The sequence below is a fragment of the Salvelinus namaycush genome, unplaced genomic scaffold (genome assembly GCF_016432855.1).
Source record: "Salvelinus namaycush isolate Seneca unplaced genomic scaffold, SaNama_1.0 Scaffold121, whole genome shotgun sequence".
Lineage (NCBI taxonomy): Eukaryota > Metazoa > Chordata > Actinopteri > Salmoniformes > Salmonidae > Salvelinus > Salvelinus namaycush.
In genome coordinates, this window is record NW_024057909.1 from 300,169 (window position 1) to 323,324 (window position 23,156).

General features: G+C 41.2%; 2 protein-coding genes across 2 annotated transcripts; one reads left to right on the top strand and one right to left on the bottom strand.

Annotated features, from left to right (window-relative positions):
• The first annotated feature begins 2,298 nt into the window (after window positions 1-2,298).
• On the top strand, window positions 2,299-5,553 carry LOC120036116 (NACHT, LRR and PYD domains-containing protein 1 homolog). Its single transcript, XM_038982591.1, has 8 exons — window positions 2,299-2,326; window positions 2,955-2,992; window positions 3,473-3,537; window positions 3,669-3,883; window positions 4,073-4,329; window positions 4,948-5,082; window positions 5,210-5,342; window positions 5,444-5,553. Exons 3-8 carry the CDS (start codon window positions 3,530-3,532, stop codon window positions 5,551-5,553), a joined length of 858 nt encoding a protein of 285 aa, XP_038838519.1. The 5' UTR covers window positions 2,299-2,326; window positions 2,955-2,992; window positions 3,473-3,529.
• A 10,545-nt stretch (window positions 5,554-16,098) lies between these two features.
• Window positions 16,099-20,814, bottom strand: LOC120036109 (apoptosis-associated speck-like protein containing a CARD). The gene is made up of 4 exons (XM_038982584.1): window positions 20,708-20,814; window positions 20,577-20,606; window positions 17,246-17,528; window positions 16,099-16,407 (listed from the first exon to the last, which is right to left on the bottom strand). Exons 1-4 carry the CDS (start codon window positions 20,793-20,795, stop codon window positions 16,401-16,403), a joined length of 408 nt encoding a protein of 135 aa, XP_038838512.1. The 5' UTR covers window positions 20,796-20,814; the 3' UTR covers window positions 16,099-16,400.
• Between the last annotated feature and the right edge of the window lie 2,342 nt (window positions 20,815-23,156).

A 23,156-nucleotide genomic window follows, 5' to 3' on the forward strand; every position in this document is an offset into this window, starting at 1 on the left:
TGTTGGACCTACAGACAGTTAGATTAGTAGTAGTGGTGTGTTTAATGAGTTCTGTTGGACCGACAGACAGTTAGATTGGTAGTAGTGGTGTGATTTAATGTGTTCTGTTGGACCTACAGACAGTTAGATTAGTAGTAGTGGTGTGTTTTAATGTGTTCTGTTGGACCTACAGACAGTTAGATTAGTAGTAGTGGTGTGTTTTAATGTGTTCTGTTGGACCTACAGACAGTTAGATTACTAGTAGCGGTGTGTTGTAATGGGTTCTGTTGAACCTACATACAGTTAGATTAGTAGTAGTGGTGTGTTTTAATGAGTTCTGTTGGACCCACAGACAGTTAGATTAGTAGTAGTGGTGTGTTTTAATGTGTTCTGTTGGACCTACAGACAGTTAGAATAGTAGTAGTGGTGTGTTTTAATGTGTTCTGTTGGACCTACAGACAGTTAGATTAGTTGTAGTGGTGTGTTTTAATCAAATTAAATAAAATGTATTTATATAGCCCTTCTTACATCAGCTGATATCTCAAAGTGCTGTACAGAAACCCAGCCTAAAACCCCAAACAGCAAACAATGCAGGTGTAGAAGCACGGTGGCTAGGAAAAACTCCCTAGAAAGGCCAAAACCTAGGAAGAAACCTAGAGCGGAACCAGGGTATGAGGGCTGGCCAGTCCTCTTCTGGCTGTGCCGGGTGGAGATTATAACAGAACATGGCCAAGATTTTAAAATGTTTATAAATGACCAGCATGGTCAAATAATAATAATCACAGTAGTTGTCGAGGGTGCAGCAAGTCAGCACCTCAGGAGTAAATGTCAGTTGGCTATTCATAGCCGATCATTAAGAGTATCTCTACCGCTCCTGCTGTCTCTAGAGAGTTGAAAACCGCAGGTCTTGGACAGGTAGCACGTCTGGTGAACAGGTCAGGGTTCCATAGCCGCAGGCAGAACAGTTGAAACTGGAGCAGCAGCACGGACAGGTGGACTGGGGACAGCAAGGAGTCATCATGCCAGGTAGTCCTGAGGCATGGTCCTAGGGCTCAGGTCCTCCGAGAGAGAAAGAAAGAGAGAATTAGAGAGAGCATACTTAAATTCACACAGGACACCGGATAAGACAGGAGAAATACTCCAGATATAACAGACTGACCCTAGCCCCCCGACACATAAACTACTGCAGCATAAATACTGGAGACTGAGACAGGAGGGGTCAGGAGACACTGTGGCCCCATCCAATGATACCCCCGGACAGGGCCAAACAGGCAGGATATAACCCCACCCACTTTGCCAAAGCACAGCCCCCACACCACTAGAAGGATATCTTCAACCACCAACTTACCATCCTGAGACAAGGCCGAGTATAGCCCACAAAGATCTTCGCCACGGCACAAACCAAGGGGGGGTGACAATCCAGACAGGAAGATCACGTCAGTGACTCAACCCACTTAAGTGATGCACCCCTCCTAGAGACGGCATGAAAGAGCACCAGTAAGTGTTAGAGGCAGAGAATCCCAGTGGAGAACAGGTCAGGCAGAGACAGCAAGGGCGGTTCGTTGCTCCAGAGCCTTTCTGTTCACCTTCACACTCCTGGGCCAGACTACACTCAATCATATGACCCACTGAAGAGATGAGTCTTCAGTAAAGATTTAAGGTTGGACCTACAGACAGTTAGATTAGTAGTAGTGGTGTGTTTTAATATTTTCTGTTGGACCTACAGACAGTTAGATTAGTAGTAGTAGTGTGTTTTAATGTGTTCTGTGTGACCTATAGACAGTTAGATTAGTTGTAGTGGTGTGTTTTAATGTGTTCTGTTGGACCTACAGACAGTTAGATTAGTAGTAGTGGTGTGTTTTAATGTGTTCTGTTGGACCTACAGACAGTTAGACTGTGCCTAGTTAAATGTGACCATCAGTATTGACTTTATGGACGGTGACATAGTGGGTTATGTCACATTTAGGCAATGTACCCTACATAGGGAGCTGTTCTGTCACCCTTTATACACCCTTTGTACTGCTTATGAAGACTGTATGTATGCTATATAAAGCCTTTATAAGTTGTATTTAGTTTAATCACAGTCTATCCTTCTGCTTTACCAACACCAGAGACCATGGTGGAGAGAGTTGGATCAAGCCTGGACCTGAGAACACCAGAGACCATGGTGGAGAGAGTTGGATCAAGTCTGGACCTGAGAACACCAGAGACCATGGTGGAGAGTGTTGGATCAAGCCTGGACCTGAGAACACCAGAGACCATGGTGGAGAGTGTTGGATCAAGCCTGAACCTGAGAACACCAGAGACCATGGTGGAGAGTGTTGGATCAAGCCTGGACCTGAGAAATGTGAGTGTTAATTGATTTAATATTTTTTAAATCAAAATACGATGAAAGTTTTCATTATACTTGAGTCCCAGGCAAGGTACACAATTGAGATCTATTTGGTCAAAACAAACTTAAAGGTTGAGTCAGCGATATGACTTAGATGCACAAAGTAAACAGCATAGTGGGTCAATTTCTACAACAACTAAGAGCGTTGGAGGCCAAGGCTAAACTTCTCTGCTGTTTTGGTCCAGTGACTACCACGCTGTAAGAGAGTGAAGAGAACCCTTGCACATGGGCAGATACTGTGTGTGACTGTGTAAGAGAGAAGTCAGGCATCTTGCTCATCACAATATCTGTGGTGCTGCTCGTACATCATCATTTAGCTGACTCTACCTTTAAGCTCTCATCCTAGGATCTACCAGAAATCAGACCCCAACATCTACAAAACATGGACCAGAACGATGTTGTTTCCTGCTTCCACAAACATTAATTAATATAACACTAATGTCAGATTATGGTATGCTAATGAGTGTACATTCTGAGACTGTTGCTCACTGATATTCATTTTTATAACAAGTCTATTTAATAATTATTAATTCATTATTACATGAGATTGTCCATTTAAAATAACAACTACTTTTGACTTCAGGGATTCTTCAGAGCTGTAAGACTTGTGACGATAGTGAGGTAAGTCATAATGTCAATTCTTACTTTTACATACCTGCAGGAGTCAGGCACAGTCTCAAAGCCAGGTGTGTACTGACCAACCATTCATACTGGGATATAGACAGTCCTGTGTTCTACTTTAGTAATATAAACACAGTCTCAAAGCCAGGTGTGTAGTGACCAACCATTCATACTGGGATATAGACAGTCCTGTGTTCTGCTTGTAGGCATGCAGGATTTGACCTGTTGTCATATTTTGTCATTAGACAGTTTAATTGATAAATCACCAGGATTCCATGTAACATTGAATAAATACATTAGATTCGTTACTTTGGTTAATGGGCCAGTTTCCCAGACACAGATTAAGTCTAGTCCTGGACCTTATTAAAGAACTTTCAATTGAAACTTCCATTGAGCATGCTTTTTAGTCCAGCACTAGACTCAATCTGTGTCCAGGAAACAGGCCCCATATGTATTATTGACATGCTTGTCCTTGTTCAGGACTCCACACACTGGATTCAGATTGAACCCTTGACTTCCACTGTCCAGGAAGTGACAATGTTCAGGTAAAAAAACTACTTTTAACATTTCGTTCCACCTGCTAGTGTATTTCCCCATTACCTTTGGGAATAGTCTTCTAATCCAATCTCTCCATTTGATCATTGACCCTCTCTACCATATCTTGTTGTTGCCTCAGGCACAGGACACCCAAAGGGAGTTATGAGTGCACAGTGTCTGGGCTCCGCTGGCTGTGTGAGAGAGATGTCATTCTGAAGTATCACTTCAGGAACTGGGAACCCTACAGTCAACTTCTGAAAGACATGCAGTACACACAAGGTGGTCCATTGCTGGACATCACTATGGAGTTAGGTGAACTGGAGGAAGTTCATCTGCCACACTTTGTCTGTTTAGGTAAAACCATATAGAAATAGTATTCAGAAAGACATTTCCATGTAACTTGAGTTTCACTTCCTGAGTTAATGAATGAACTATTCTGGGAGTTTGAGTTTACTGTGATCTGGTACTGCATATTCTTTGTGTTTTAGTTGGATGAATAGTACAATATTTGTCTTTCTGTCTACTTTTTATTGTGTTGTTCAGGGACCAACCCTTCCCTGAGGAATGAGATGAAGGTTCTTCATGTTGAGGAACATGGAGTGTCTTTCGAGGAAGTACATGAGGTCACCAGATTCCATGCTAAGATTCTCCATCCCAAGTTCTCAGCTATCTCTCTGATACTGAGATTACTGTCTTGGAACATAGATGTCCACTGTGACGTGGTCCTCTATTTGGCAGTAAAAAGGTCAACAGTAATATCAAGGCTGTACCTGCTCCTCAGAAACTCCAGTCAGAAAGAGGTGAGGCACTATCATTGAAGTGACAACAGTATGTTGAAACTTACTCAATGAAAATTGATAGTTTGTTGAAAATCTCTAGATTACAAAGACAACATGCAGCTCTGTGAGAAATCTATTTCTGTCTCATTCATTTGAAGAGCCAGTAGACGGCACTCTTCCCTCTGGTCGAAGGAGAACCCAATGCCCCGGGGCAGTGAAGGGGACATTGCCCTGTGTAGGGTGCTGTCTTTCAGATGGGACGTTAAACGGGTGTCCTCTCCATGGTCACTGAAGATCCCATGGCCCTTATCGTAAGAGTAGGGATGTTAACCCCGGTGTCCTGGCTAAATTCCCAATCTGGCCCTCATACCATCATGGCTACCTAATCATCCCCAGCTTCCAATTGGCTAATTTTCCCCCTCTCCTCTCCCCTGTAACTCTTCCCCAGGTCGTTGCTGTAAAAGAGAATCTCTTCTCAGTCAACTTACCTGGTACACCTTTAACATAATCTCCTGGTAAAATAGAGGTAGTGTACACATTTGTTGTTGTTGACAAAAACAGATTGCTCATTGAACTGCATGTTGTGTGAATTACGAGAATACATTGTTCTGACTGACTACTACATTGATCATTTTGTAGGCTGTTCGGGAACGGGAGAAAGATCAGCTGTCCCAAGGATATAAAGAATTTCTCCTGCCAAGTCCAAACGGGCCCTTAAAGCTGAACAGTTCGTTTGCGTTCAAGAATCCCCGCTCCACTTCCATCAATCCAGAGGTGCAGTTTTATCAGGCTGAGGACATGAATCTGTCATATTGTATATGAATAACTGTAATATCATTCTATTTCACTATTTCTCTCTCTGTCTGTTGTCTCAATCGTTGCACCATATGGCCTCCTACAGAAGATTCAGCTGTTACCTGCAGACACCACACCAAGCTGTTGTCAGATGATTATGGGAAACACAGGGGTTGACATTGAGATGGAGTTAATCGGGGATGATGAGAGGACAGTATGGAAATCAGTGGTATCAAAAGGTAAGAAATACTAGACATGAACAGTATGTCAATCATAAATGTCCTTTTCTAACAGATGCTATTAAAATGTTTTATGATATTTTCTCTTGTTTGTTTTTCAGATGTGTACAGCAACGACTCTCATCCAATATGTAAGTTTGTTTTTGTGGACGAGGTTTATAAAACGGGTTACAGAGCTAACATCTCTTCAAGTTGTGATGAAGAACACTGATGAAGGTCTTCATGAGTCGTGTTCAGTGGGGTGATGAAGGTCTTCATGAGTCGTGTTTAGTGGGGTGATGAAGGTCTTCATGAGTCGTGTTCAGTGGGGTGATGAAGGTCTTCATGAGTCGTGTTCAGTGGGGTGATGAAGGTCTTCATGAGTCGTGTTCAGTGGGGTGATGAAGGTCTTCATGAGTCGTGTTCAGTGGGGTGATGAAGGTCTTCATGAGTCGTGTTCAGTGGGGTGATGAAGGTCTTCATGAGTCGTGTTCAGTGGGGTGATGAAGGTCTTCATGAGTCGTGTTCAGTGGGGTGATGAAGGTCTTCATGAGTCGTGTTCAGTGGGGTGATGAAGGTCTTCATGAGTCATGTTCAGTGGGGTGATGAAGGTCTTCATGAGTCGTGTTCAGTGGGGTGATGAAGGTCTTCATGAGTCGTGTTCAGTGGGGTGATGAAGGTCTTCATGAGTCGTGTTCAGTGGGGTGATGAAGGTCTTCATGAGTCGTGTTCAGTGGGGTGATGAAGGTCTTCATGAGTCGTGTTCAGTGGGGTGATGAAGGTCTTCATGAGTCGTGTTCAGTGGGGTGATGAAGGTCTTCATGAGTCGTGTTCAGTGGGGTGATGAAGGTCTTCATGAGTCGTGTTCAGTGGGGTGATGAAGGTCTTCATGAGTCGTGTTCAGTGGGGTGATGATTGTCTTCATGAGTCGTGTTCAGTGGGGTGATGATTGTCTTCATGAGTCGTGTTCAGTGGAGTGTAATGATACAGAACATTCAGACAAATACAGAGCCTTTCAAAAGTATCTGCATCACATTTTATTGTGTTACAAAGTGGGATTAACCTTTACAGCCCCAGCGTTCCGCTAGCGGAACTCCTCCCACATTCCACTGAAAAGCCAGAGCGCGAAATTCAAAGAATATATTTTAAATATTTAACTTTCACACATTAACAAGTCCAATACAGCAAATGAAAGATACACATCTTGTGAATCCAGCCAACATGTCCGATTTTTAAAATGTTTTACAGTGAAAACACCACGTATATTTATGTTAGCTCACCACCAAATACAAAAAAGGACAGACATTTTTCACAGCACAGGTAGCATGCACAAAACCAACATAACTAACCAAGATCCAACCAAACTAACCAAGAAACAACTTCATCAGATGACAGTCCTATAACATGTTACACAATAAATCTATGTTTTGTTCGAAAAATGTGCATATTTGAGGTATAAATCAGTTTTACATTGCAGCTACCATCACAGCTACCGTCAAAAATAGCACCGAAGCAGCCAGAGTAATTATAGAGACCAAATTGAAATACCTAAATACTCATCATAAAACATTTCTGAAAAATCGATGGTGTACAGCAAATTAAAGACAAACATCTTGTGAATCCAGCCAATATTTCCGATTTTAAGTGTTTTACAGCGAAAACACAATATATCATTATATTAGCTTACTACAATAGCCTACCACACTACCGCATTCATTCATCAAGGCACGTTAGCGATAGCAATAGGCACGTTAGCGTTAGCGAATAAACCAGCAAAAGATATATAATTTTTCACTAACCTTTATAAACCTTCCTCAGATGACAGTCCTATAACATCAGGTTATACATACACTTATGTTTTGTTCAAAAATGTGCATATTTAGAGCTGAAATCAGTGGTTATACATTGTGCTAACGTAGCATCTTTTTCCCAGAATGTGCGGATATTTCTATTAGACTCTCACCTATTCTGACCAAATAGCTATTCATAAACATTACAAAAAAATACATGTTGTATAGGAAATTATAGATACACTCGTTCTTAATGCAATCGCAGTGTTAGAATTCTAAAAATATCTTCATTACGACATAAGGCTTATGTTATAGCGAGAGCTGCCCAAAACCTGGGCGCAAAACTACTGGTACACAGTTCGACAGATATATGAAATAGCATCACAAAATGGGTCCTACTTTTGGTGATCTTCCATCAGAATGTTGTACAAGGGGTCCTTTGTCCAGAACAGTCGTTGTTTGGATTTAGAACGTCGTTTTTCCCTCTTGAATTAGCAAGCACACTGGCCAAGTGGCGCGAAGCTCTCCTTCCTGAACAAAGGCACGCAACGCAACACACCTAACGTCCCGAATAAATTTCAATAATCTAATAAAACTATATTGAAAAAACATACTTTACGATGATATTGTGACATGTGTCAAATAAAATCAAAGCCGGAGATAGTATTCGCCTATAACGACAGCTTTTCAGAAGGCAATTCCAGGTCCAACTTCGCACTTTCCAGAAAACAGAAAATGGGTGATTCGTCGTGCCAAGAGGATTTATTCCACCTCAGACCAAGATAAACACTTCATTTCTTCTCTCACTTCCTCTTGACATCTAGGGGAAGGTGTATGACATGCATGTATACTCATACGTATCATTCCCATTTATAGGCAGGCCCTTGAACAGAGCATCGATTTCAGACTTTCCACCTCCTGGTCAGAAAGTGTGCTGCCAAATGAGTTCTGTTTTACTCACAGACAAAATTCAAACGGTTTTAGAAACTAGAGTTTTCTATCCAATAGTAATAATAATATGCATATTGTACGAGCAAGAATTGAGTACGAGGCCGTTTAAATTGGGCACGATTTTCCCCCAAAGAGAAAACAGCGCCCTCTGTCCTCAACAGGTTAATAGGGATTTCATTCATTTCTAGTCAACAATCTACACAAAATACTCTAATGTCAAATAATATATATATTTAGGTTGATAGAAATTCAATAGCTAAAATAGTTGTTCCATAAGTATTCAGCCCCCCGAGTCAATACTTAGAAACACCTTTGGCAGTGATTACAGCTGGGAGTCTTCTTGGGTAAGTCTCTAAGAGCTTTACACACCTGGATTGTACAATATTAGCCCATTATTATTTTCATAATTCTTCAAGCTCTGTCAAGATGTTGGAGATCATGGCTAGACAGCCATTTAAGTCTTGCCATAGATTTACAAGCAGATTTAAGTCTAAACTGGCCACTCAGGAACATTCAATGTCTTCTTGGTAAGCATCTCCAGTGTAGATTTGGCCTTGTGTTGAAGGTTATTGTTCTGTTGAAAGGTGAATTCCTCTCCCAGTGTCTGGTGTAAAGCAGACTGAACAAGGTTTTCCTCTAGGATTTTGTCTGTGCTTTGCTCCATCCTGTTACTTTTCATCCTGAAAAACTCCCCAGTATTTGCTGATGACAAGCATACCCATACCATGATGCAGCCACCACCATGCTTGAAAATAAGGAGGCAGTTACTCAGTGATGTGTTGTGTTGGATTTGCCCCAAACATGAGGCTTTGCATTTAGGCCAGAAAGTGTCTTCCTTTGTAGACGTTTTTTACAGTATTACTTTAGTACCTTGTTGCAAATAAGATGCATGTTTTGGAATATTTGGAATATTTATTTTGCATATTTGTATTATTTTCACTCTGTCATTTAAGTCGTTATTATGGAGTCACTACAATGTTGTTGATCCATCCTCAGTTTTCTCCCATCACAGACATTGAACTCTGTAACTGTTTTAAATTCACCAATGTCCTGATGGTAACATCACTGAGCAGTTTCTTTCCTGTCCTGCAGCTCAGTTCAGAAGGACGACTGTATCTTTGATGTGTCTGGGTGGTTTAATAAGTAATCCACAGCATAATTATTAACTTGACCATGCTTAAAGAGATATTAAATGTCATATTTTATTATTGTTACCCATCTACCAACCACTGCCCTTCTTTATGAGGCTTTCAGAAAGATCCCTGGTCTTTGTATATAGTTGAATCTGTGCTTGAAATGCGTTACTTGACTGAGGGACCTTCCAGATGTAGTATCTATGGGGGACAGGTCCACTTTGACATTACAGAGTATTTTCAGAAGATTGATGACAAAACATTACAATTAAATCCATTTTAATCCCACTATGTAACACAACAGAGAAATCCAAGGGGTATGAACACTTTTGCAAGGCTCTGTATGTTATGTAGAATAGACAATCGTGTCAGCCAGGGTAGGCGTCAATTCCAAATAAGTCAGTCAATTCAGGAAGTAAACTGAAATTCCAATTCAATAACTGGAAAATGGCATCTATTTTCAATGACTAGTGGGAAGAAAAAAATGTGTTTAAATTGACTGACTTGAATATGAATTGACTACAACCCTGGAGTCAGCTCTATACAAGAAATGACTATCAGAGGAATGATAACTAGAGAGACTGTTAGATGTAGAAACAGCTGCTGTTCACCCTAAAGCCATATTCATTTAATTCACCTCCCTTCAGCATTAACACTCCCTGGGATTCCTGCTGAGGAGTTTCTGAAGAAACACAGGCCTGAACTCATTCAGCGAGCCAAAAACCCAATGCCAATAGCAGATGTTCTGTCATCAAAGGACATGATTGGTGATGAAGAGTACTCCAGAATAACAGCTGAAACAACTGAACAGGACCGAATGAGAGAACTACTGAATGCAGTCCTCCCTAAAGGACCAGAAGTGATGGGAGCTTGTCTCAAAGCTCTCAGTGAACATGAACACCATCTTGTTAAGTACTTGAGTGAATCTAGGTAAGACCCTTTTCTCCCTCCCTCGAATATGTGGAATGATTAAATATAGGTCAAATAAAAACATAGCTACCCAGATCAAAGAGAAAGTATTTTTCAGAATGGAAGCATGTTTTTGTGTTGCTGCCTGTAATAAATGTATCTTATTATAGTTCTATCATAGGACCATCATCACATCATTATCTCAGGTGTATCATAGGACCATCATCACATCATTATCTCAGGTGTGTCATAGGACCATCATCACATCATTATCTCAGGTGTATCATAGGACCATCATCACATCATTATCTCAGGTGTATCATAGGACCATCATCACATCATTATCTCAGGTGTATCATAGGACCATCATCACATCATTATCTCAGGTGTATCATAGGACCATCATCACATCATTATCTCAGGTGTATCATAGGACCATCATCACATCATTATCTCAGGTGTATCATAGGACCATCATCACATCATTATCTCAGGTGTATCATAGGACCATCATCACATCATTATCTCAGGTGTATTATAGGACAATCATCACATCATTATCTCAGGTGTATCATAGGACCATCATCACATCATTATCTCAGGTGTATCATAGGACCATCATCACATCATTATCTCAGGTGTATCATAGGACCATCATCACATCATTATCTCAGGTGTATCATAAGACCATCATCACATCCTTATCTCAGGTGTATCATAGGACCATCATCACATCATTATCTCAGGTGTATCATAGGACCATCATCACATCATTATCTCAGGTGTATCATAGGACCATCATCACATCATTATCTCAGGTGTATCATAGGACCATCATCACATCATTATCTCAGGTGTATCATAGGACCATCATCACATCATTATCTCAGGTGTATCATAGGACCATCATCACATCATTATCTCAGGTGTATCTCACTCCTCATTCTTCTCCATACTTTCTGATCTCTCTCTTCCCTTCTCCTCCATCCTCTGTCTTGTAGCACCTAATCTGAAGATGCTGAGGCCTGTCTCCTAGTCTGTGGACAAAGACACTTCTCCACCTAATCTGAAGATGCTGAGGACTGTCTCCTAGTCTGTGGACAAAGACACTTCTCCACCTAATCTGAAGATGCTGAGGCCTGTCTCCTAGTCTGTGGACAAAGACACTTCTCCACCTAATCTGAAGATGCTGAGGACTGTCTCCTAGTCTGTGGACAAAGACACTTCTCCACCTAACCTGAAGATGCTGAGGCCTGTCTCTTAGTTTGTGGACAAAGACACTTCTTCAGCTAATCTGAAGATGTCTGTGGACAAAGACATTTATTCACCTAATCTGAAGATGCTGAGGCCTGTCTCCTAGTCTGTGGACAAAGACACTTAAATTATTGTTAGGGAAATTATGTTTCATTTTCTTTTAAAAAATGTCTGTATTTTATTCATGTGCTGTTCTATAAACTAATGTGTGTTCATCAAGTGGCTGACTGTACAAATCCTCACTATCAGTAGCTGTAATTTGGCAGCAAGCCCAGATGATGTTTTGAGAACAAGATATCTCAGTTTCAAGGTCTCAGCTTAGAGAGAAGAAGACTGGTGAGGTGTTGGTCTGTCAAATGCTATGAACCAGTATTGCAGTTAGCTAGTTGCGAGGAGCCAGATGAAAATGTTCAGAGTTTGCGGTAGGAATCCGGGGATATGGAGAGAAAAATAGGTCCTTTATGCTCTGGTTTGAATCACGTTGTTCGAACTGGCGAGAGCTTTCCGAGCTAAAGGTTAGCTGATGACCGCTAGCAGTGGTTTGCTGACTGGTAGCTGGCTAGCTTCAGTTGAGGGATTCCAGATCCGAAGTAAGAAGAAAAACTTTAGAAAAAAAACCCAGATCCACGCAACATTGGGTGAGGCGTTTGCAGGAGATTATTTAGAAGTTGAGGTTTAGGAAAATATTTTTAAAAGAATGTGAAGAAATATATATAAAAAGATATATACAAGGGACACGACAGGACAAAGATGTCTGACTGCTACGCCATCTTGGATTTATGTTGGATCATTTTGTTGGATATCTTGGATAATGTTTGGTTATTTGTATTACTGCTGTTACCATGGCAACTATCTAGTAATAATTACTTTTAATGCTGTTAACAAATGTCAATGCTATAATATTATGTGTGCTTTTTTCATATTGTTAAACAACATTCAAGTCTGCTAACATTTCCTCATAAAATGTTACAAATTTCGACCATTTGTATTATTTTTCATCATCATCACTGCGGGACTTTTATTTTGAAGGAAAATGACAGAGATCACAACCTTATTCTTGCTAGGTCTTTGTTAGTCTTACTGGAGGAACGGAGGTGAAGCGAAGTAGTGGCACGATTGAGCTATAATAAGAGACCCTTTCCTCTACTTCCTTAAAAATGGACTTCCTGTTTCAACAAAGAAAGCTGCTGATAGACTGAGGTGGTTGTGTTGATATTCAGTCAGTCTCATGAACCTGTATTCATAAAATACATTTATGTTGAATGTGTGTTGTACTGACTGACCCTCCTGCTAGATAGGGGTCCAGCTAGGTACCTAGTGGAGGACTGACTGACCCTCCTGCTAGATAGGGGTCCAGCTAGGTACCTAGTGGAGGACTGACTGACCCTCCTGCTAGATAGGGGTCCAGCTAGGTACCTAGTGGAGGACTGACTGACCCTCCTGCTAGATAGGGGTCCAGCTAGGTACCTAGTGGAGGACTGACTGACCCTCCTGCTAGATAGGGGTCCAGCTAGGTACCTAGTGGAGGACTGACTGACCCTCCTGCTAGATAGGGGTCCAGCTAGGTACCTAGTGGAGGACTGACTGACCCTCCTGCTAGATAGGGGTCCAGCTAGGTACCTAGTGTAGGACTGACTGACCCTCCTGCTAGATAGGGGTCCAGCTAGGTACCTAGTGTAGGACTGACTGACCCTCCTGCTAGATAGGGGTCCAGCTAGGTACCTAGTGTATGACTGACCCTCCTGCTAGAAGATCCACACTTCCAGGAGGCTGCAGAAGGAGAGAGGCTGTGTGGTTGGACCTTTCGTAAGACATTGGTTTTTGGATTGATTGACATTTTCTGTACCCTGAATTAAAGCAACAGACAGCAAGACCATGTTGAACCATCCTTTCTGTCTATTCTGCCTGGTCTCCTCACACCCAGGGGTTGACTACAACTGTTGATCTGAAGCTCTGTCCAAAGATAAGGGTCCAGCTCCACAAGAAGGTTGATCATCCCGGAACATGACTCAGTTCCTTTTCTCAACACCATGTCGATGATGACTCGTGCCTTCTCTGCCCTCTCAGCTATCCCCTTAAGTGAGTCCATTTCCTCCCTTCCTTCAGACAGAGTGAGTTGTAATCCCATAAAGTATCTAAGGAAGGTCTTTGGTCAAGATGTCAACGTGGTGGTGTGTATCTTTGACTAGCCTGACTATCAGCTGCCCCATCTGTATAGGACAAGAGATCATTCCAGTTCATTCCCTTAATTGAGTTTTCAAAATCATGTTGTGGAAATTCTTTCACACAGAGACACTCGAAGTCAATCTTAAATAAATCTGTGTTTATTGTCAGCGAGCTGGAGAGGTTCCAACCAATCAGGAGCTCTCCCTGGTCAGACCCAACTCAATGTACCATAGTACACATGTCAACCAGGAGCTCTCCCTGGTCAGACCCAGCAGTTGTCTTATATATGGCGATACACATACAAGTTATATTTGCATGATTTAGCATAATTAATTAATCATTACCGTTTTGTTCCATTCATGTGACCGACCAATACTGGTTCATAGCATTTGACAGACCAACACCTCACCAGTCTTCTCTCTAAGCTGAGACCTTGAAACTGAGATATCTCGTTCTCAAAACATCATCTGGGCTTACTGCCAAATTACAGCTACTGATAGTGAGCGTTTGTACAGTCGGCCACTTGATGAACACACACATTAGTTTATAGAACAGCACATGAATAAAATACAGAATTTGTTAAAAGAATAGCAAACATAATTTCCCTTCCATACATGAAGGGCACTTTTTGGCAATTTCTGTATGATTGATGAGAAACTCTATATTGCAAATGTACGGTCCCCTACTAGACGTCCGCGAATGTTTCTAAACTTCGCCAACGGCGGTGGGCCGTGCACCGGTGCCAGATCTTCCCGGGAAGTCATCGAACGGTTTCCGTTTTATAAAATGTTCAAATTTTGGTAATTTTTCCGCTGTCCCGGTAAATACCACCAGGTGGCGAATGTAATCATATTGCAAATGTACAAAACATCACCAATCACGACATGGCCATTTCTCCTAAACGGAAAAGACTTTGAACACGAAACTTGGTGAGCATAGGTTTGGCATAATGGGCAGTTAGCCCCCGAACAAGATGGAGCCGAGGTTTGAGTTAACCTGTTTGGGATAGAGGGCGCTATTTTCACTTTGGGAAAAAATCGTGCCCAATTTAAACGGCCTCGTACTCTATTCTTGCTCGTACAATATGCATATTATTATTACTATTGGATAGAAAACACTCTCAAGTTTCTAAAACCGTTTGAATTATATCTGTGAGTAAAACAGAACTCATTTTGCAGCAAACTTCCATACAGGAAGTGAAAAATCTGAAATCGAGGCTCTGTTCCAGGGCCTTCCTATTCATTTGCTTGAAATCTATGGATATACATGCACTTCATACGCCTTCCACTAGATGTCAACAGGCAGTGGGAGGTGGAATGGGGTGTCTAGCTTGATCTGAGGTCAAACGAGAGCTCTTGGAATGACGTGACCCCAAATTTCCTTTGTCCAGCAAGGCGCGGGAAGGAACCCTGGATTGCCTTCTGAAAAGCTTTCGTTATAGACGGCTAATATCTCCGGCTTTGATTTTATTTGATACATGTGATAATATCATCGTAAAGTATGTTTTTTCAATATAGTATTAGCAGATTATTGAACGTTTATCGGGAGTTTTGGCGTTTTGCGTTCTCTGCGTTTGGTGAAGATGGACAACTTCGCGCCACTTGGCTAGCTTTGGTTGCTAATTCGACAAGCGAAGAGGACATTCTAAAACCAAACAACGATTTATTCTGGACAAAGGACTCCTTGTACAACATTCTGATGGAAGCTCAGCAAAAGTAGGAACACTTTATGATGTTATTCCGTATTTCTGTGGAAAATGTTTAGTACTATTTTCCACCCTCATTGCAGGCGCTGTCTCGCTATAACGTAAGCTGCATGTCGTACTAAAGTTATTTTTAGAATTCTAACATGGCGATTGCATTAACTTCTTATGGCTGCAGCCCGGCGTCGGTACACCTATGACAACAGCCACTTCAAGTGCAGGGCGCGAAATTCAAAAGATATTTTTTTTAAATATTTAACTTTCACACATTAACAAGTCCAATACAGCATTTGAAAGATAAACATCTTGTGAATCCAGCCAACATGTCCGATTTTTAAAATGTTTTACAACGAAAACACCACGTATATTTATGTTAGCTCACCACCAAATACAAAAAAGGACAGACATTTTTCACAGCACAGGTAGCATGCACAAAGCCAACCTAACTAACCAAGATCTAACCAAGAAACAACTTCATCAGATGACAGTCCTATAACATGTTACACAATAAATCTATGCTTTGTTCGAAAAATTTGCATATTTCAGGTATAAATCAGTTTTACATTGCAGCTACCATCACAGCTACCGTCAGAAATAGCACCGAAGCAGCCAGAGTAATTACAGACACCAACGTCAAATATATAAATACTCATCATAAAACATTTCTGAAAAATACATGGTGTATAGCAAATGAAATACAAAGATCTTGTGAATACAGCCAATATTGGGTGGATTTTATGGGTGGAACTCTGGACCCCTATACAAGTATGGACCCCTATACATGTATAATTGACAAGAAAAAAAAAATCTTAAGAATTTTGAAAAACGGTCCTTAAAGCTTTTTTTTAGGGGGTGATACATTTTTGAAAAAAAAATCTAATTTTCTAAATTTGACTCTTGGGTCTTGACTTGATATGCATTTGCAATATGAAAATCTACGGTGGAGAGCGCTCGCCATCTTTTGGATTTTTGCTGTATGACACTTGGCATTTGCCTTATGACATAAGCTTTGAATGAAATGCCGTACATTTGAGTGGTATTGGACACCGTGCATATGTTTCGTACAGTGCCAATATGTTCCCATTAATTTGTGTCCATTTCAGGGGGGTCTTCCTTTACAATCATGTAAGTGTCTTTGTCCACAGACTAAGAGACAGGCCTCAGCATCTTCAGATTAGGTGCTACAAGAAAGAGGGTGGAGAAGGGAAGAGAGAGATCAGAAAGTATGGAGAAGAAGGAGGAGTGAGATACACCTGAGATAATGATGTGATGATGGTCCTATGATACACCTGAGATAATGATGTGATGATGGTCCTATGATACACCTGAGATAATGATGTGATGATGGTCCTATGATACACCTGAGATAATGATGTGATGATGGTCCTATGATACACCTGAGATAATGATGTGATGATGGTCCTATGATACACCTGAGATAATGATGTGATGATGGTCCTATGATACACCTGAGATAATGATGTGATGATGGTCCTATGATACACCTGAGATAATGATGTGATGATGGTCCTATGATACACCTGAGATAATGATGTGATGATGGTCCTATGATACACCTGAGATAATGATGTGATGATGGTCCTATGATACACCTGAGATAATGATGTGATGATGGTCCTATGATACACCTGAGATAATGATGTGATGATGGTCCTATGATACACCTGAGATAATGATGTGATGATGGTCCTATGATACACCTGAGATAATGATGTGATGATGGTCCTATGATACACCTGAGATAATGATGTGATGATGGTCCTATGATACACCTGAGATAATGATGTGATGATGGTCCTATGATACACCTGAGATAATGATGTGATGATGGTCCTATGATAGAACTATAATAAGATACATTTATTACAGGCAGCAACACAAAAACATGCTTCCATTCTGAAAAATACTTTCTCTTTGATCTGGGTAGCTATGTTTTTATTTGACCTATATTTAATCATTCCACATATTCAAGGGAGGGAGAAAAGAAAAGGGTCTTACCTAGATTCACTCAAGTGCTTAACAAGATGGTGTTCATGTTCACTGAGAGCTTTGAGACAAGCTCCCATCACTTCTGGTCCTTTAGGGAGGACTGCATTCAGTAGTTCTCTCATTCGCTCCTGTTCAGTTGTTTCAGCTGTTATTCTGGAGTACTCTTCATCACCAATCATGCCCTTTGACCGCAGAACATCTGCTATTGGCTTTGGGTTTTTGGCTCGCTGAATGAGTTCAGGCCTGTGTTTCTTCAGAAACTCCTCAGCAGGAATCCCAAGGAGTATTAATGCTGAAAGGGGGTCAATTAAATGAATATGTCTTTAGGGTGAACAGCAGATGTTTCTACATCTAACAGTCTCTCCAGTTATAATTTCTCTGATAGTCATGTCTTGTATAGAGCTGACTCCAGGGTTGTAGTCAATTCATATTCAAGTCAGTCAATCAAAAATAAATAAAATTACTATTCTGTTCATTGTGAAGTCATTGAAAGTAGATGCCCTTTTCCAGTTATTGAATTGGAATTTCAGTTTACTTCCTGAATTGACTGACTTATTTGGAATTGACGCCTACCCTGGCTGACATGATTGTCTATTCTACATAACATACAGAGCCTTGCAAAAGTGTTCATACCCCTTGGATTTCTCTGCTGTGTTACATAGTGGGATTAAAATAGATTTCATTGTAATGTTTTGTCAACAATCTACTGAAAATACTCTGTAATGTCAAAGTGGATCTGTCCCCCATAGATACTACATCTGTAAAGTCCCTCAGTCAAGTAACGCATTTCAAGCACAGATTCAACTATATACAAAGACCAGGGATGTTTCTGAAAGCCTCATAAAGAAGGGCAGTGGTTGGTAGATGGGTAACAATAATAAAATATGACATTTAATATCTCTTTAAGCATGGTCAAGTTAATAATTATGCTGTGGATTACTTATTAAACCACCCAGACACATCAAAGATACAGTCGTCCTTCTGAACTGAGCTGCAAGACAGGAATGAAACTGTCAGGGATGTTACCATCAGGACATTGGTGAAATTTAAAACAGTTACAGAGTTCAATGTCTGTGATGGGAGAAAATTGAGGATGGATCAACAACATTGTAGTGACTCCATAATAACGACTTAAACGAGAGAGTGAAAAGAAGAATACAAAATATACAGAATAAAAATATTCTAAAACATGCAGCTTGTATGCAACAAGGTATTAAAGTAATACTGAAGAAAAAAACACGGCAAAGGAATGCACTTTCTGGCCTAAATGTAAAGCCTCATGTTTGGGGCAAATCCAACAGAACACATCACTGAGCAACTGCCTCCCTATTTTCCAGCATGGTGGTGGCTGCATCATGGTATGGGTATGCTTGTCATCAGCAAATACTGTAGAGTTTTTCAGGATGAAAATAAATGGAATGGAACTAAGAACAGACAAAATCCTAGAGGAAAACCTGCTTCAGTCTGCTTTACACCAGACACTGGGAGAGTAATTCACTTTTCAACAGAACAATAACCTACAACACAAGGCCAAATCTACACTGGAGTTGCTCACCAAGAAGGAATGTTCCTGAGTGGCCAAGTTACAGTTCTGACTTAAATCTGCTTGTAAATCTTTGGCAAGACTTAAATGGCTGTCTAGCCATGATCCCCAACATATTGACAGAGCTTGAAGAATTATGAAAATAACAGTGGGCTAATATTGTACAATCCAGGTGTGTAAAGCTCTTAGAGACTTACCCAAGAAGACTACCAGCTGTAAAGCTCTTAGAGACTTACCCAAGAAGACTCCCAGCTGTAATGACTCTTAGAGACTTACCCAAGAAGACTCCCAGCTGTAATGACTCTTAGAGACTTACCCAAGAAGACTCCCAGCTGTAATGACTCTTAGAGACTTACCCAAGAAGACTCCCAGCTGTAATGACTCTTAGAGACTTACCCAAGAAGACTCCCAGCTGTAATCGCTGCCAAAGGTGTTTCTAAGTATTGACTCGGGGGGCTGAATACTTATGGAACGACTATTTTAGTTATTTAATTTCTATCAATCTAAATATATATATTCTTTGACATTACAGAGTATTTTGTGTAGATTGTTGACAAGAAATGACAATGAAATCCCTTTTAATCCCACCTTGTAACACAATAACATGTGATGCAGATACTTTTGAAAGGCTCTGTATTTCTGTCTGAAAGTTCTGTATCATTACACTCCACTGAACACGACTCATGAAGACCTTCATCACCCCACTGAACATGACTCATGAAGACCTTCATCACCCCACTGAACATGACTCATGAAGACCTTCATCACCCCACTGAACACGACTCATGAAGACCTTCATCACCCCACTGAACACGACTCATGAAGAACTTCATCACCCCACTGAACACGACTCATGAAGAACTTCATCACCCCACTGAACACGACTCATGAAGACCTTCATCACCCCACTGAACACGACTCATGAAGACCTTCATCACCCCACTGAACATGACTCATGAAGACCTTCATCACCCCACTGAACATGACTCATGAAGACCTTCATAACCCCACTGAACATGACTCATGAAGACCTTCATCACCCCACTGAACATGACTCATGAAGACCTTCATCACCCCACTGAACACGACTCATGAAGACCTTCATCACCCCACTGAACACGACTCATGAAGACCTTCATCACCCCACTGAACACGACTCATGAAGACCTTCATCACCCCACTGAACACGACTCATGAAGACCTTCATCACCCCACTGAACATGACTCATGAAGACCTTCATCACCCCGCTGAACATGACTCATGAAGACCTTAATCACCCCACTGAACATGACTCATGAATACCTTCATCACCCCACTGAACACGACTCATGAAGACCTTCATCACCCCACAGAACACGACTCATGAAGACTTTCATCACCCCACTGAACACGACTCATGAAGACCTTCATCACCCCACTGAACATGACTCATGAAGACCTTCATCACCCCACTGAACATGACTCATGAAGACCTTCATCACCCCACTGAACATGACTCATGAAGACCCTTCATCACCCCACTGAACACGACTCATGAAGACCTTCATCACCCCACTGAACACGACTCATGAAGACCTTCATCACCCCACTGAACACGACTCATGAAGACCTTCATCACCCCACTGAACATGACTCATGAAGACCTTCATCACTCCACTGAACACGACTCATGAAGACCTTCATCACCCCACTGAACATGACTCATGAAGACCTTCATCAGTGTCCTTCATCACAACATGAAGAGATGTTAGCTCTGTAACCCGTTTTATAAACCTCGTCCACAAAAACAAACTTACATATTGGATGAGAGTCGTTGCTGTACACATCTGAAAAACAAACAAGAGAAAATATCATAAAACATTTTAATAGCATCTGTTAGAAAAGGACATTTATGATTGACATACTGTTCATGTCTAGTATTTCTTACCTTTTGATACCACTGATTTCCATACTGTCCTCTCATCATCCCCGATTAACTTCATCTCAATGTCAACCCCTGTGTTTCTCATGATCATCTGACAACAGACTTATTTGGAATTGACGCCTACCCTGGCTGACACGATTGTCTATTCTACATAACATACAGAGCCTTGCAAAAGTGTTCATACCCCTTGGATTTCTCTGTTGTGTTATATAGTGGGATTAAAAAGGATTTAATTGTAATGTTTTGTCATCAATCTACTGAAAATACTCTGTAATGTCAAAGTGGACCTGTCCTCCATATATACTACATCTGGAAGGTCCCTCAGTCAAGTATCGCATTTCAAGCACAGATTCAACTATATACAAAGACCAAGGATGTTTCTGAAAGCCTCATATTCACCGCCTTCGAAAAGTATTCAGACCCCTTGACTTTTTCCACATGTTGTAACGTTACAGCCTTATTCTAAAATAGATGACAAAAAAAATCCGGAGCAATCTAGTGGCTCAGACCCTGGTTTAATTCCTGGCTGTATCACAACCCGCCGTGATTGGGAGTCCCATAGGGCGGCGCACAATTGGCCCAACGTTGTCCGGGTTAGGCCGTCATTGTAAATAAGAATTTCTTCTTAACTGACTTGCCTAGTTAAATAAAAAACATCAACAAACAATACCCCATAACGACATCACATAACCCCATAACGAATTCACAATACCCCATAATGACATCACTATACCCCATACTGACATCACAATACCCCATAACGACATCACAATACCCTATAATGACATCACAATACCCCATAATGACATCACAATACCCCATAACGACAAAGCGAAAACAGGTGTAGACATTTTTTGCAAATGTAAGTATTCAGACCATTTGCTATGAGACTCGAAATTTAGCTCAGTTGCATCCTGTTTCCATTGATCATCCTAAAATGTTTCTACAACTTGATTGGAGTCCACCTGTGATAAATTCAATTGATTGGACATGATTTGGAAAGGCACACACCTGTCTATATAAGGTCCCACAGTTGACAGTGCATGTCAGAGCAAAAAAACAAGCCATGAGGTCTCAGGAATTGTCATAGAGCTCTGATATAGGATTGTGTTGAGGCACAGATCTGGGGAAGGGTACCAAAACATTTCTGCAGCGTTGAAGGTCCCCAAGAACACAGTGGCCTCCATCATTCTTAAATGAAAGGAGTTTGGAACCACCAAGACTCTTCTTAGAGCTGGCCGATCCCGGCCAAACTGAGCAATTGGGGGAGAAGAGCCTTGGCCGGGGATGTGACCAAGAACCTGGTGGTCACTCTGACAGAGCTCCAGAGTTCCTCTGTGGAGATGGGAGAACCTTCCAGAAGGACAACCATCTCTGCAGCACTCCACCAATCAGGCCTTAATAGTAGAGTGGGCAGACGGAAGCGACTCCTCAGTAAACGGCAGATGACAGCCTGCTTGGAGTTTGCCAAAAGAGTTTGCTGTTGAACTCTTTGGCCTGACTGGCAAGTGTTACATCTGGAAGAAACCTGGCACCATCCCTACAGTGAAGCATGGTGGTGGCAGCGTCATGCTGTGGGGATGTTTTTCAGCAGCAGGGACTGGGAGACTAGTCAGGATCGAGGGAAAGATGAACATTCAAAGAGATCCTTGATGAAATCCTGCTCCAGAGTGCTCAGGACCTCAGACTGGTGCGAAGGTTTACCTTCCAACAGGACAACAACCCAAAGCACACAGACAAGACAATGCAGGAGTGGCTTCGGGACAAGTCTCTGAATGTCCATAAGAGGCCCAGCCAGGGCCCGGACTTGAACCCAATCCAACATCTCTGGAGAGACCTGAAAATAGCTGTGCAGCGACGCTCCCCATCCAACCTGACAGAGCTTGAACGGATCTGCAGAGAAGAATGGAAAAAACTTCCCAAATACAGGTGTGCCAAGCTTGTAGTGTCATACCCAAGAAGATTCTAGGCTGTAATCGCTGCCAAAGGTGCTTCAACAAAGTACTGAGTAAAGGGTCGGAATACTTATGTAAGGAAACACCCCCCTGAAATGGACAAAAATGAATAGGAAGTTATTGGCACCATATGAAACATGAACACAATGTACAATACCACTCAATTCGGCGTCGTTTCATTCAAAACTGATTGCAAATGCCATATGGCAAATGCCAAGTGTAACACTGCAAAAATCCAATAGATGGCGAATGCGCTTTACCGTAATTTTTCATATTGCAAATGTAACACAAGTCAAGACACCCTTAAAAAAGCTTAATGGACCGTTTTTCGAAATTATTTTGATTTTTATGTCAATTACACATGTATAAGAACTGTATGAACATACTTTTGTCAAATTTTATTATCATAATTATTATTCTTTTTTTACTAGTCCATAAGGCATATGTTTTGTCCATTTGCAATATGATTTCATAAGAAGTCAAAAGTCGAAAATAAT

What these genes read in the sequence shown, in the direction of transcription:
- LOC120036116 (XM_038982591.1), top strand. An exon ending in CCACTTCCATCAATCCAGAG is followed by an intron (nt 5,083 to 5,209) that starts GTGCAGTTTTAT and finishes GGCCTCCTACAG; the next exon opens with AAGATTCAGCTGTTACCTGC. An exon ending in GAAATCAGTGGTATCAAAAG is followed by an intron (nt 5,343 to 5,443) that starts GTAAGAAATACT and finishes TTTGTTTTTCAG; the next exon opens with ATGTGTACAGCAACGACTCT.
- LOC120036109 (XM_038982584.1), bottom strand. Translation starts at nt 20,795, where the DNA reads ATGATCATGAGAAACACAGGGGTTGACATTGAGATGAAGTTAATCGGG. An exon ending in GAAATCAGTGGTATCAAAAG is followed by an intron (nt 20,607 to 20,707) that starts GTAAGAAATACT and finishes TTTGTTTTTCAG; the next exon opens with ATGTGTACAGCAACGACTCT. An exon ending in CAACGACTCTCATCCAATAT is followed by an intron (nt 17,529 to 20,576) that starts GTAAGTTTGTTT and finishes ACCCCCTTTCAG; the next exon opens with CATTAATACTCCTTGGGATT.